Source organism: Musa acuminata, chromosome BXJ1-10 (genome assembly GCF_036884655.1).
Source record: "Musa acuminata AAA Group cultivar baxijiao chromosome BXJ1-10, Cavendish_Baxijiao_AAA, whole genome shotgun sequence".
Lineage (NCBI taxonomy): Eukaryota > Viridiplantae > Streptophyta > Magnoliopsida > Zingiberales > Musaceae > Musa > Musa acuminata.
In genome coordinates, this window is record NC_088336.1 from 20,194,622 (window position 1) to 20,209,262 (window position 14,641).

Genomic DNA, 14,641 nt, shown 5'->3' on the forward strand with positions numbered 1-14,641 from the left:
AAAATGGCATGGTTTATAGAAAAAACAAATCTACCGATGAATTCAAAGATCTTTGGGTTGACAAGCTGACAAAAATAACGATCAAACAGGTAGACGAGGAACGGCCTGATTTGGTGGGCTGAGACTGATACCACTTTTTTCGATGGGGCATTACGTCAAACAAAACCAACAGGAAAAGTAATACTGGAATTTAGCAGCTGATACACGAGTCTTTCACAGAAGAAGAACACAACAATTAAAGTGCCTATCGATTAGAAAGGTCAGAATGAAATAAATCAAACCACTCCCGTTGTTGCTTCAATAGAAGGACTGTTGCAGAATGCGCCAACGGCAGCAAGCATTAGCATATCTTATCGAACGCACCGGAGGTAGACGACTTCAGAAGGCTCCACTGAAATCTGAGGAACAAGTCACCTGTCAAATCCATGAGTACAGATGCCCAGTCAACCTACCGCATAATTTGCAGAATGTGTAAGAATTAGAATATGGTGTAACCCCTGTCGTCAACCCACAACCATAATCGCATCAGCTGAAGGACAAGATTTCTTGCTTGTGATTGTGAGAAGCACCTAATCAAACATGTACGCTATTAGATGCTTGCGTGGTTCTGGGTCCGTGCCTCGGGAAAAAGGGCACCCGATGGAGGCGGTCCATGTCGCACATGGAAGAAGAGAGTGCGGCTATTAATATCTATTGGTCTCATCTATAAAGCATCATGAGATTGCATGTACAGAACTGTGCAATCCTACGGCATAGATCACAAAGAAATTGATGCTTGTGGTACGAGTTCAAAATAAATAATGTCCTATAATGATGATACTCTACTTCCAGGAGAAACCACAAAAAAAGATCATGATGATTTAATATGACAAATAATAGGCACTTGTCTAAGGGTTTTGACAAAAATAAAATAATGGGTTAGTGCAAGTCACAAGTTGATATATTGTGGTGCTTTCTTCCATTTTTTTTTGAGGGGGGAAGTGTTGAGAGGTCTTACTTGAATAGGTATTTCAACTTGAGGTAGAGTGTTACCTTGACAACAAACAGACCAACAGGTATTAAGGTCAGTCGCTTCCAAATTCCTCGTAACTGACTCCTTCAGATATGGTGTCTAGCTTTCTAATGTCTTCCTCTAAACAGAAAGAAAATATAAGCACCACGAGGTGGAAAAAAAACATTAAAAAAAAAGAAAAGAGAAAGAAAGAAACAGCAAAGTTACCTTTAAATTCCCTTGCCGGAGAGTCTGATAAGTTATTTGAATCAGGTGGAAGATAAGGAGACCGATCATAGTTCTCCAGGATATCTTTTAAATGAGAAAAGACAACATTAGTATATTGTTTGGAAGAAAGAAAGAGCATGCAAAGGGAAACAAAACATACCAGAACAGTGAGTAAAGTCATCTGCTAGATCCGAAAAACTGAAATTTCGGGGAATCTGACCAAATCCAAGCGAAGATGTATCAATATCGAGGAGATTATCTTGTAATGGTTGGCCACTCAACTCTGAGCTACCAAAGGACCCAGCTGAAGTATCTCCAATTGGTTGGTGTGCTTCCAACATGCTGTTATCATTACTGAATGGAAATTCAGAATTGTTGGGATAATTAGGTTCTGACTTAACAATCATTCCGTTCATCCCAGGAATCCTTCCCATGTTGGTGTTTGGAGTGGATAGCATACTTGTTGAGGCATTCATGCTCCCAGCAAGAATTGCGGAATCATTCCCAAGGTAGTTTCCATGTCCTGATGGCCCACCATTTACAAGAGCACTTGTGAAACCTCCAGCACAAAGCATGTCATCTAGCCTTGATGATGTGGAAGTTTGCTGAGACATATAGCACGATGGAGCTTGATGCACTGAAAAAAGTTATGAGAGTCAGATATTTCAAGAGTCACATGCCAAAACATTGCCGGTCCAATTTCACATGTTTAAATTACCAGGACTTAAGAAAAAATGTAAATTTTAATAAAAAATTGAAAATACACATCCATCCCATGTTTGCATCTGGATCAGCATTTGCTATCTGGAGATGTCAATATTGGTTGAGATTGACTTCAGACCTCAACATATATTATTAGGATACACCCAGAAGTAACAACAATTATGCAGACTTTTCAAGTGAAACAAATACGGCTGGTTCAATGTGTTACAGGGTCTATTCTCTCTGATACTCTTATGACTGCACCACACCCATATTATGAATTTTGCTCATGCAATTAGTATTGGTTTAGATGCTTAATATGGGTAGCTGATCAATCTATATTTCTCTTTTTCATATTATCATTCAACGGTAACACCTGAACACATTTTATGGTTAAACCTTTGCTATAACAATGCCCTCATGCAAATTTTTCGACCATCTCTTTATTGTGATGGCACCTCAGGTTGATTCATGTGGTAAATCTCTTTACCTCCAATGCAAATACGATGGCACCTTTGATTGCTTTCTACTGCTCACAACCCTCTCCTTATCATAGCGCTATAAGAAATATGTATAAGAATAACATATTTAATAATCCCTTGAGGCTAATTAGAATTGCCCCATCCTCCAATTTGGAGAAGCTTCACTTTCAATTTTGTTCTCATTATCAGAATCATGTTCCTTCAAACCAACCACTAGTTTCTTTTCCTTTGTAGATATTCTTGGCTTCCATAGTAAAAAAAGATCATCACCATCAAAAACAAGCAACATTACTTAAGCACCAAATACCTGACCATCATGCACAGAACAAATGTAATAGTGATGAATCTCATATATTAGTTCATAGGTTGATGCTCGATGCAATGGAACACTAGGTTCACCATTAGGCATCTTCATCATGAATGCCAATTTGTGCATGCAATGGTCCTTCTATCATACAGATGATTGTACTTGTGGTTATAATCAGAAGTTTATAATCTTTAGTCAGATATTTGGCAGAAAAAGTAGAAAATAATAATACATTGCAAAACCACAATTATGCCACATTGCTGTTTGCAGTTCTGGCCCACCTACAGTGACTATAAAAAAAACAGCGATATTAAATAGTCACTTAACTTCAGCTAGAAATTGGTGTTTCTTTGATCAGCATAAAAGGGCAATCATTCTATGAGGACATTTTTAGAAAGGAACATATCTGTCTTGTTTTTGTTACATTTTAGCACAAGAAAGGTGTCTTTTCTTCACTTAAGCTAGTTTCATTTCAATCCTACTTCTTGTTCTTCTCTTCCTATCCCACACTGCTACTGCTAACTCCAAATTGCTTATAGTCAGATTTTCTTAAGTTTAACTCTAATCTCAGGTATCAAGGAAGAACAGTGACAAACAGGTGGAAATTATACATCTGAAGAATTTTAGTTCTTAGTTTCTTCTTAATAGAAAAACTTTAATTCTATTGTATGATTCGGTTACGAAATACTTAACCGCATATGGAATATGCAGTTATTTGATCCTCAATAGACGGAGCTTTCAAAAACTTTAATAATCAAGCAAACCGGATCACACCATGGAATATCAACTAATTCAAAAAATGATACCATGTATCTACTACGGTGATCTTGTAAGCAAGTTATTAGGAGGTTTCCTAGCATCTCTGACCAAAAAACCATCAATGGTATAGCTACAATATCTCAAACTACATAATCCAAAACTGATTCAGTGAAAACATGAGTTTCTACCAGGAAAACTGAGAAGACCATAAGTCCCAATACTTCCCCATTAACAATGTTCTTCACTACTTTCCACACATCGAAAGAGGGCATATGTCAGTAAACATAAAACCTAATGAACCTTAAAATTAATATTTGATCTCTCTCCTTTTGTATCTAGCAACATCCACCATTAAACACCAAGAAATGCAATTTCTATATAACAGATGAAAGAGACTCAGTAGCAGCATGAGGTTTTCCCATTATATGGATAATAAGGGTTAAGCACAGCATGATAAAATAGTCAAGGAATTAGATGGTGGCATTTTAAAAGAAAGTGATAGACAATATAGCAATGAGTTATTTGCTATGATAGCAAGCTCCAGGCCATTCACATAAGTGACAAAAACAATAAAGTATTAGCAGCAAAATTAGAGATCGACATACAAGCAGGAGCATTAGAGCCATTGGGAAGGGATATGGTAGCAATTCCAGTAGGACATGCTTCCTGCATCAGCTCAACCTGTTTCTCAAGAAGCCTGTTAAAAACCAATATTTGGTTCTTAAGAATCAGTCTAACATGATATGCTTCGAAAAATTCTCGATTTTCCTCCTCAAGTTTTTGCCAAACTGTAAATCAACCAAATACAAAAATCATTAAAAGCATAAACTAGAAGCATCATAAACTGTATATAACTCCTAAAATACATATCAGCAGGTTTCCTGGAAATAGCCATAAAATAATTGTCAACAGCATTTCGGTCATGAAACATTCAAGGAATGTTTACAGTCTGCCATTCACTAACTCTGAAACATGGCAGCAGTCATTACATAAATTAGTTGGTTTAAATTGGTTCAGATAAGAATATGAATTAGGTCATACAAAGATTAAGAGACATTAGTGTCTATGAGCATGAAAAAACATCTAACATACCAACATCTACAATGTCAGAAAAATAAATTAATAAAAATTAGCAGTTCCAATTTCATGGCTCTACATCAGCTCAAGGATAAAAATTATAAAAAAATGCCACTAGAACACAAAATTTTATAATATTCACCACTTACGTTCCAAAGTGCACAAAAATAATATTCATCTCTTTTCAGTCTTTGTTGATGCATCTGAGAAAAGAAGAAAAGAAAACCAAGAAGTTTCAAGCCAAATGCACCTAACAGAACCAAAAGGACAGCCCAGTGCATCAAATGGGTCTTCAACTGCTAGATCTAAACACCAGAAACAGTGATCTCAATATAAAGACATTAGAACATATAAGACCAAACCTTCAACCAAAGTGTATTTATGAGCATTGAATGTTCACATTTATGCGTATATCTTGGTTTCCTTGTGAATCAGCCAGCTAACTTTGATGGTATGCTTGCATATTGAACAAAGGAATAACCGATACTAGTATTACTTTTTGAGAATATTGCTCCAAATCCACATGAAAAAAATCTCAAAAAGAGCTTTTGGTCAAATAATGGACACGTGCAGATGATTTACTCTGAAATTACCAAGTTGAGTAAAACTAGGCTCTATCTTTGCCTGCAAAGATAAAGTTTCAACTACTTCTTTCTGGTCCATATACAGCTGCAGGCATCGTTCAATAAGATTCTGAACCTGAAAATTCAGAAAACCAATTAAAAGAAGATCACTGTCTTACCTCAGAAAATTAGATAAAATGAGTAATATATTATCAAGCATAAAAAATCTGAAAAAATATGTTGAAATATCCTCTTATTATTAACTAGGTTCTTCTGCAAAGAAGTACATCGCTATCAAGTTGTCTTAGGAACAGAAATGTAGACAAAACCATAAATTGGAAAACCAGTAAGGCAAACATAATTATGAAAGATTGACACTCATGCATTCGGCAAAAGTTTAAAAGCTTAATAGTATTAGTTGTGCATCATACAGGTATTGTATCCAATAAACATAAAACATTCAATTTAAAGAATCCTTCTTATACCATTGACTTGGTTGCTTCATGAAATTCCAAGAAGCTTCAAAGTTGTATGCCTTCAGAATACATGAAAATGTGGAACTATGAAGACAGAGTGACTATGATCTAAGCTCATTATATCAGCAAATTACACCAAAAATGTGTATCTTAGACAATCTATGGTACAAGCGACAAGAACTTGTTGTATTTGCTAAACCTAAGTAATTGAATGCTCCTTCAATCTAACTAAAACCAGAAATGTATTGCACGCAAAGAAGGAACTTAAACCAGAACATTGCATACAAATTTAATATATAAACTGAAAATGAAGCACACAACCTGTATTCGTCCAATACTTCAAAAGTTCATAAACTGCAAAAAACGAAGCACGTGATATAAGAACTACAGCTCCCAATCAGTCATCTCTTGTTCAAATTTGTCATCAAGTAAAGACCCTCAATCGTTATTCGAATTCTAATGACGAATAATTTCAACCCATCATATATATGCAAGCAAATAAATGTACAACTTAAATCAAATCAGATGCGCAAAAGGCACAACTACTGCGATCAACGGAACTGAGCAAAAGCGAAGAACAAGCGAAGAACAAACATAAACATAGAAAAATCCGCTTACGAGTTGTATGTCCTGACGGGACACCTTCCTTACTTCTCCACTCGACATCTTTCCCGGCTTCCACCGAAACGAATCCCAACACCTTGAAGACTCCGATCCACCCTACTTGCCACACGCACGATCGCAGTCTCTGATCATCGATCGTCAAGAATAACCCGGTGGACACATCAATTGCAGCCGATTAAACGAGAAACATATCATGATCCGACAGAAACAGAAACACATCAAACAGCAAATTGCATAAAGGTGTAGGTAGATCAAATCGGCTACGGGTTATGATCGACGAGGATCACCTCACCTTGTTGCGAGAGAGCGAGGAACTCCCGGTGAGAGATCGGTCACTTCGTCGCTTCTAGTACATGGCGACCGCTCAAGCGCACCGAGTGGGGATGGGCGAGATGGCACCAAAGGAAAGGGAAACGAGGGTGTGCTGTAGTTTCCGAGGCGCGTGTGTGCCCGCCCAAGAGGGGGAAAGACGATGGCGACGGATCTGATCGAGCCACGTTGCTAAATCAGTGGGTGATCCAACGGCTTCTGATGGGAGCTTTTGGAAGCAAAAATTATTTCCCATTGTTGACGATATACCCGTTCCCGTACCCGCCTCCCTATTGGATAGTCGGAATACTCCGCCGATAGTCCCCACTAAGACTGCGTAATATTTACATATATATATTTTTTATTTCAAATGATTAAAATATCCTCTTATCTAAAATGAAGTTATGTTTTCCTTAAATCTCGATCTATTTAACTAATAAAGATTTTGACGTTTAACGTTAATCTTTTAAATTTTAATCTCATCCTTATCACTTATCTTTTGTAAATTTTATTTTAATTTATTATTTTTAGTTAGAAATACCTATCTTATTATCTTTATTTCACAATGAATGAATATAAATATGATAATAGTTTTTACAATAATTAAAATAATCATGAGCAGCTATAAGTTTTTTCCTCTTAGACCAAATCAAGAAATAAGTTTGATTATATATATATATATATATATATATAAAAGGTATCTTTCGGATAATTCAAATCGAAGTAATTTGATGTCGAATCCGAGCCTATATGATATATCATAATCAATCGATAAAAATATTCTAATATTTCTTTTATTTTATATTTTATATATCACATTAGATATATATTATATTCATAGACTACGATTTACTTGATGGTGAACATGATAGATATGGATACTCAAAATCTCATGTTAAAGAACATGAATATTTGAATCGATTTCAATACATATTATTGAGAATATTCATTGAATAAGTAATTCAATAATAGATTTTATATCAATAATATATTTTATCTCTTGATATAAAGTAGTCCGAGTTGTTGGAATTGGAATAAGTTCGACAAGGGGATCACAAAATCTTGACAATCTTTCGATTTATGCTACATATATTCCTATATACGATTATATTCATAGTGGTGAATAGAATACCTAAAGAAGGTCACATCTTTTTTGCATCAGCTATAGATTATTCTCCTCCATCTTTTACAAACTATAAATAAGAGAATTGACTCTATTGACTTTTGCTATAATCTTAACGTTATAATAGACATTCTAATCAAACGATACAGAGCTCCATGTAATTAATAGATTAAACGAGCAGATTAAGTTGATCTGCTTGAGATTAAGCTTGTGATAGTTTCTTTTATTCATCAAGAAACGAATCAAACTGCTGAGTTGCTTAACCTAATAATATCATAATTATTTTCTTCTTGCTATATCTAATTTATTGTTCATATATTGTACTTTATAAATTATTTCTTAGTAAATATAAATATAAATTTAGAAATAAAAACGAAATTTACTAATAATTAATTACAAATATGTTGATTTCTGGACCGAACCGATTGAGCTGCTGTTTGCGCAGACTATAGACCGGCCGACGGGCGCCCTACCCGTTGAGTGGATCCCATGGGAGGACGAGGAGGCGACGACGACGGCGACGGAACGGGGGTGGCCGTGCCGCTGGGTTGCGGCTCGCTTCACCGCGCGCTCTTGCAGTGCCACCGGCGTGCCGGGGACCCGCGGCAGCAGGCGGTGCTGTGCCGACACCTGAACCGCTCGCTGGCCGAGTGCGTCGTGTCCGCTTGCTGCCCCGAGGAGTCGGAGGCCGTGCGTAGCCTCTGCTCCAGCGCCGGTACCTCCCTCAAGCGGTCGCAGTGCCAGCGCGCGCGTCTCGCTCTCTCCGTCTGCCTTTCCTCCCCTCAACCGCCGGATTCATAGCCGTGGCAGTATCCTTCTCGAGATTACTGACCCTTCTGCACGCGGGCTCGTGTCTTGTTGGTTTCGGTAAGGCTTAGTAACTGAATTTGAATAGCAAATTTGTTATACCTTCTTCTTCCGCTTTTGATCTAAGAAGAACAATATAATTGTGTGCCTTAATTTTGTCTGTGGATTGATTTGATTGTGAAATAGATATCTTTATTAATTTTGTCTGTGGAATTTTCTTTTGTCCATCTGGTGGGAATCGTTCTGTTTGATTCTGTATTTCAATATTCCATATTCTAAGAGTTTGTCCTGTAACCAAGGATGCAATAGATTGCGGAATAGATTGAATTGACTGGAAAAGAACGAAACCGCTGAATTTTGAGAAACATATTAAACAGACAATACACAGGTTTTTAGAATTCTGTAGTCATTAGTAGGCAAGCAACAACAAAAGAGAAGCTGACATTGCAAAATCAATGGCTAACTAGAACTTAATTTTTTGTAGAATAATTTACCTGAAATATATTTTGAAACAGCTGAATACTTCCCCTTTCAACAGAGACACCAAATACTTGATGCTTCCCTGAATTAAAAGAAGTTTCTGACAGAAAAGCTCTACTCCAAAGACATTATATTATCACATTCCCAAATTCTTCTAACTTTAGATAATAATTGCAACCATTATGTTATTGCAGAAAAGCTTATGAAAAAAAAAATATTTTTTTGTGGCTTGTGTTGTTTTAGTACTGTCTTTCATCTGAACATTATTCCTACAGAAAAGTTTTTCCATTTTTTCCTCCTAGACTTTTCCTAAGATAGTCTTTTATGTTTTTCTGCTATCTCATATATGTTTTTGTTTCTTAGCTTAGAGGTTTGGCTATTTGGCCACTTATTATAAAATTTTATCAAATAGTCCAATAAGCTTTCCTGATTTTGAGAAGTGCTCTGTAGTCCATCACCATATGATGTGTATTGATGCAATTACCAAAATTTTGGACTTTTGTGCTTCAAAAATGGCAATGACAAAGCAATTTGTAACAAGTTTTTGTGGTTGACTGCATTGGTCGTTGAGCTTTTTCAAGGGCAATACCTCTAGTCAAAGCAAGAGACATTAATTTACTTTTTGTTATTTCTAATAAGCAAGGTTCGTAATGCTCTGTACGGTATACTAGGGTATACCACTCGGTACGCATGTGTATATATATATAATATAACAAAAAAAAAAAGGAGGCATACGCTGCCTCGGCGACGTCGCCTCCTTTTCTTCTCCTCGTTGTGCCAAACGAGGAGAAGACGGTCTTCTCCTCATCTGTGGCGTTCGGCAAAGGCGTCGAAGGCCGCAGACACCTCCAGCCTTTGGCAAAGAACGTGGCGAAGAAGAAACCGAGCCGCCGCCTCTCCGTTACCTTATGGATTGAGATTGTCGAGGGAGGTGGTGCCAGATCAGAAAGCGTCGAGGTTTTGCCTCTTCTTCAAGCGCCTTCTCCCTCTTCTCCCTTGATGCTTCTTCTTCCCTCGCCACAGTCACGCCGCAACCAAGTTGATACCGCCCGGTAGCGGGTGGTCCGCGTACCGATACCGGACGGTATCATTCGAAATTAAAATCCTTACTAATAAGATATTCTGAGGTACTCTTCTATCTCATCAAATTGCTAATCCTCATTAAATCACATCATCTAATTGGTGCATTTGCATGTCTTATTTGAAAAGGTCCATGTCAATTTGAAAAATTTTCATTATCATTATTCCTTGACTGTGATTACCTCTGCTTGTTTATGTATATAAATGTGTTATTTATTTTTGTTGTAACCCCAACCATTCATATCAAAGATACCAATGTATTTGTACATATTGTTTCTTAATCATCTTGATGTATCAATCCATATAATATAGCTGATATTGCAATTATCTTATAAATTTATTTGTTTATTTTATTAGCTCTTTATAAATTGAAACATTTAAAAGGTCTGTCATTGTTGCTAAATTGTGACTATGTGACATAATTTTTTACTAATATTTAAGGCTTCAAGTTTCTAATATTGATATAAGAAAATTAAAATTCATACACATTATCATACTGTTTAATGGGGAATTTTAAGGTTTTGATATACATTTAAAAATGAACACATGATGATCTTGTACACTAACAAGGAGAGAGAAATTTGGCTAAGGCATCCAGAAGTAACATTTCTGAAATATGAAGTCAACATGATTTTCAGCGTCAAATTTGCAGATTTGGGACAGTGGATGATCATCTTGTCTATAGACTTGCATCACCTTCATAAAGGTTTCAGATGCTTTAGGGAACTGATTAGCCATGTCTTATGAATTTATGTTAACTCTTTGATGGAAGTAAGTTTCACAAGTTAATCAGCATACTGTGAAAACCTTGGTTCTTTCGTCACTTACAGACAGCTTTTTTTTTTTCAAGCTCACTTCATAGTATGAAGCTGAATATATGAAGATTGTTTCATGGAAATGTCGTTTGTTGAGTTTTACTAAATGATGAACACTAGTACCACTATTAGTTATATGCTTTGGGGCCCTAAGGTAATGCTGACATTCAATAGGAAGGTCAATCTATGGCCTTATATAAAAATATACTTGTTCTATGTTTTGTCAAAATAGATTTCTTTTATGTGTTTGTCTTAGGCTTATTTTGTTACATGTGCAGTACTGATCTTAAACGATGCTCCATTTGTTTATGTAATCGGATTATAGGTAAGTTTTAAATATAAATATTTTCACATTTCATCAGATTGACCATTTAGTTTTCATAGCATGACATTTCTTAATATTGTTGTTCGCTTGCACTCTGGCAGAAATCAAAGGGTTATGTTTGAGAACGATGTACCGTATGGATAGTAAATGATAATTTGCTTCTACAAGGATGACATATTGCCTAAAATAAAAAGAAGAATGTATTGCATGCTTGGTTAATCCTTTGCAAGCCTTGTTTTTCTCTTGCATTTGCTTATGTTGGTTAATCCTTTGAGATTTTTGTCAAATTCTCAAAAGTTCACATCACTCTGTGTTAATCTAATATTTATTTGGTAACTTCTATCCAATCTGATGCATTTGCTTATGAATTCTGCTGGATCACTCCCACCACCCAAATTCTATGCATTTTCTCCAAGTTTTCAGAATGCTGCCTTGTTATTTCTGCAGCCATTCTTCCAAGCACTTTATGTTTAAGTGGTTAGGACTTCAGAAGTCTGTAGAGAGATTCTTAAAGGTTTCTGGAGTTCATCTTTATCTGTAGCTGATGTCTGTATGTGCTTGCTGCTTGTAGAATTGACTTTAAACTGCTATAATGACAAGTGACAGAAAGTGCTATGTATGAACTGTTTTTCTGCATGCTTACAAGAATAAAGAAGGTCCACTAATCATTTTGTTTCTTTTCATCTTTTTGATTCATCATTTCATGATTTGAACAGCATAAGCTGTTGCAGGAGTTGTTGCCGAAGGCCTATTTGTCTCTCCTTCAGATTTCTGGAAGATCAGCCATCGCAAGAGACCTGCCTATTCTGCCTTTGTCACACAGCTTATGTTTTAACAGTTACGAATACTTCCCTCATTCAAGGAGGTGAAAGGCAAGTACTAAACATTTAGGTGTAGAATCACTGCAATTGCACACCAACATATGAAAAATATTGATGCTTGGTTTAACTGTTAAGTCCAACATCTCTTCTATCAGTGCCTCATTGTTTATGTAGTATATACATTGGTCACACATAATTTACACATTTTTTATGTGTAAAGTTGCAAGTGTAGAAATGATATTGTAAATTTGGAAAATAATAAAATGTGTATGAAATTAAACATAAAAGCAGAGCTTTGATTAAATTGATTCAGATGATGTTGGTTTTAGATGAGCATTGTTAATTTTCTTATTGTACAGCCTGTTTTAATAGTAGTTCTCGGTTCCATGATTTCTGCACCACAAGAATGCGGGCAGCACATTTAGTAATAGTTTCCATCTCACACAAATCACTAAAGCATGGTTATAGCTTTCTTCACTCTTCTTCCTGTTAAGAGTGGGTCTTTGACCACCACCTTTGCTTTCATTAGCTAGCTTTCTTAAGAGTAAAGCAAAGAATGTATTGATTGCAAGCTTTTGCAGATAGTCCTAAACCTGGAGGTGTTCCACATTATTACTGTTGGTTTGTTGAATCATGGCCTGCCAGGTTTTGATAGTCCTGTTTGTGTCATTACTCTGACTTCTTTAAATGACAGGATCACCATTTCTGCAATGTGGGAACATCCACTGTTACTTCTTCCTGCTACAAATTCTTGTTAGTTTTAATATCACAAACAAATTTTTATTTTTATTTTCTTGCACAACAAAAGTGTCATTTTTTCTTGTAAAAAATGCTTCCAAAATTAGTGATTTTCCTCCTTGGTCCTTTAAAATTAAGTTTTTTTTCATATATATATATATATTCTATGAATGCTGATAGGAATGAGAAATATGTTTGTGATGTAAATGTTTTGGGAAATATATGTGCTATATTATACTGCTACAGACTTTGAAAGAGTAGACATGTTTGAGCAATGCCAAGTAATAGAATTAGACATTATCTCTGCATTGATTCTTAGAACAGAGATTTGACTTGAAGAGAGTGTATGTATCAGTGGCCAGACGCACATGGCTGTCATCTCCATCATTAAATAGCACATGATGTATGGTGACCTGCCTTCAATCACTGCGTGATCTCATGTCAAAACTTGGACGGTTATATAGTAGAATCACTCATAAAGAACTTGCAATGGGAATCCCCCCCCCCACATGCATTGTAGCCTTTCCTTAAGTTGCTGTGATCAAAGTTCATGGTATTTATCCCCTTAGGAAATCTAAATTAATGTTACAGGGAATTGCCTTCTTTTTAGCTAAGTATTATTGTATGAGCGTGGGTACATGGAAGCAATAGATACATGGCAAAAGCGAGACATGTCAGATTCTAAAGCCAAAGGCAAAGTTGATTCAAACCTGTTAAAGACCTTCCTGCACAGAACATATGGCCATGGGAAAGATGAGCAGGCTGTGTCTTCTCCTCCTCTCCTCGCTCTCTTGCTTCTCTGCCATTGCCTTGTCATGGCAGCAGCCTCGCCCAGAGACGGTCGACCTTGCGTACCACATGGGGCCTGTCCTCACCTCCCCCGTTAACGTCTACACCATATGGTATGGCCACTGGGAGGCAGCTCCACAAGGCATCATCAGGGACTTCCTGCTCTCCCTCTCCGCCCCTTCTCCTTCCCCCTCCGTCGGCGACTGGTGGCGCACCGTCCGCCTCTACACCGACCAAACCGGCTCCAACGTCACCGGCAGCTTCGTGCTGGCCGGCGAGCTGCACGACTCGGCCTACTCGCACGGCGCCACGCTGTCCCGCCTCGACATCCAGTCCGTCATCAGGTCCGCCGTCGCCGCCCACCCGCAGCGGCTGCCGCTGGACCCGCGCAACGGGCTCTACCTGGTCCTCACCTCGCCCGACGTGGAGGTGGAGGACTTCTGCCGGGAGGTCTGCGGCTTCCACTACTTCACCTTCCCGGCGGTGGTCGGCGTGACGGTGCCGTACGCGTGGGTGGGGCACAGCGGCTCGCAGTGCCCGGGGATGTGCGCTTACCCGTTCGCGCTGCCGGAATACATGGTGGGGGTTCACAACGCGAGCGGCGGCGTTCGGGCTCTCGGAGCGCCCAACCGGGACGTGGGCGCCGACGGCATGATCAGCGTGATAGCCCACGAACTGGCGGAGACGTCGAGCGATCCGCTGATCAATGCGTGGTACGCGGGCGACGACCCGGCCGCCCCGGCGGAGATCGCCGACCTCTGCGTCGGAGTCTACGGGTCGGGAGCGGGAGGCGGGTACGTGGGGAGCGTGTTCAAGGGATCAGATGGGGAGGCTTACAACCTGCATGGAGTGAACGGGAGGAGGTTTCTTGTGCAGTGGGTGTGGAACCCTGTAAAGATGACTTGTTTTGGTCCAAATGCCATGGATTAAAGGGCTGTAATCTTTGAGTTGAGGGAGGGAACAGCCTCAATCCCTCCTGCAGACACACACAAGAAAAGGAAGAAGAAGACACAGTCTGTCACCTTTCATTTTGAAGTTCTTCAAGAACAAATGCCCTAACTAAAAGCAGATTGTTTTACATTCAAATAGCCAGCTTTTGATTGATTTCAGAGCTGAAGTTACTTAGAACCTACAGTTCTTTGGCA

At 38.1% G+C, this 14,641-nt stretch overlaps 2 protein-coding genes across 4 annotated transcripts; one reads left to right on the forward strand and one right to left on the reverse strand.

The window, feature by feature from the left end:
• Positions 1-155: 155 nt before the first annotated feature.
• On the reverse strand, positions 156-6,643 carry LOC104000451 (uncharacterized). 2 transcript variants are annotated; one of them, XM_009422502.3, is made up of 8 exons: positions 6,502-6,643; positions 6,204-6,333; positions 5,140-5,245; positions 4,075-4,257; positions 1,380-1,856; positions 1,220-1,303; positions 1,033-1,132; positions 156-414 (listed from the first exon to the last, which is right to left on the reverse strand). In XM_009422502.3, exons 2-7 carry the CDS (start codon positions 6,249-6,251, stop codon positions 1,065-1,067), a joined length of 966 nt encoding a protein of 321 aa, XP_009420777.2. In that variant the 5' UTR covers positions 6,252-6,333; positions 6,502-6,643; the 3' UTR covers positions 156-414; positions 1,033-1,064. The 2 variants fall into 2 exon arrangements, with proteins under 2 accessions (XP_009420777.2, XP_064942319.1); XM_065086247.1 differs by having other exon boundaries at positions 212-398.
• Positions 6,644-8,087: 1,444 nt separating this feature from the next.
• Positions 8,088-14,524, forward strand: LOC135595397 (protein EXORDIUM-like 7). Of its 2 annotated transcripts, none has more exons than XM_065086248.1 (2): positions 8,088-8,508; positions 11,865-14,524. In XM_065086248.1, exon 2 carries the CDS (start codon positions 13,446-13,448, stop codon positions 14,424-14,426), a length of 981 nt encoding a protein of 326 aa, XP_064942320.1. In that variant the 5' UTR covers positions 8,088-8,508; positions 11,865-13,445; the 3' UTR covers positions 14,427-14,524. The 2 variants fall into 2 exon arrangements, with proteins under 2 accessions (XP_064942320.1, XP_064942321.1); XM_065086249.1 differs by having other exon boundaries at positions 11,880-14,524.
• Positions 14,525-14,641: the final 117 nt, after the last annotated feature.

Coding starts and splice junctions, on each gene's coding strand:
- LOC104000451 (XM_009422502.3), bottom strand. CDS start 6,251: ATGTCGAGTGGAGAAGTAAGGAAGGTGTCCCGTCAGGACATACAACTC. Junction 5,246..6,203: donor CCCGTCAGGACATACAACTC/GTAAGCGGATTT, acceptor CTGAATTTTCAG/GTTCAGAATCTTATTGAACG. Junction 1,304..1,379: donor TGACTTTACTCACTGTTCTG/GTATGTTTTGTT, acceptor CTCATTTAAAAG/ATATCCTGGAGAACTATGAT.
- LOC135595397 (XM_065086248.1), top strand. CDS start 13,446: ATGGCCATGGGAAAGATGAGCAGGCTGTGTCTTCTCCTCCTCTCCTCG.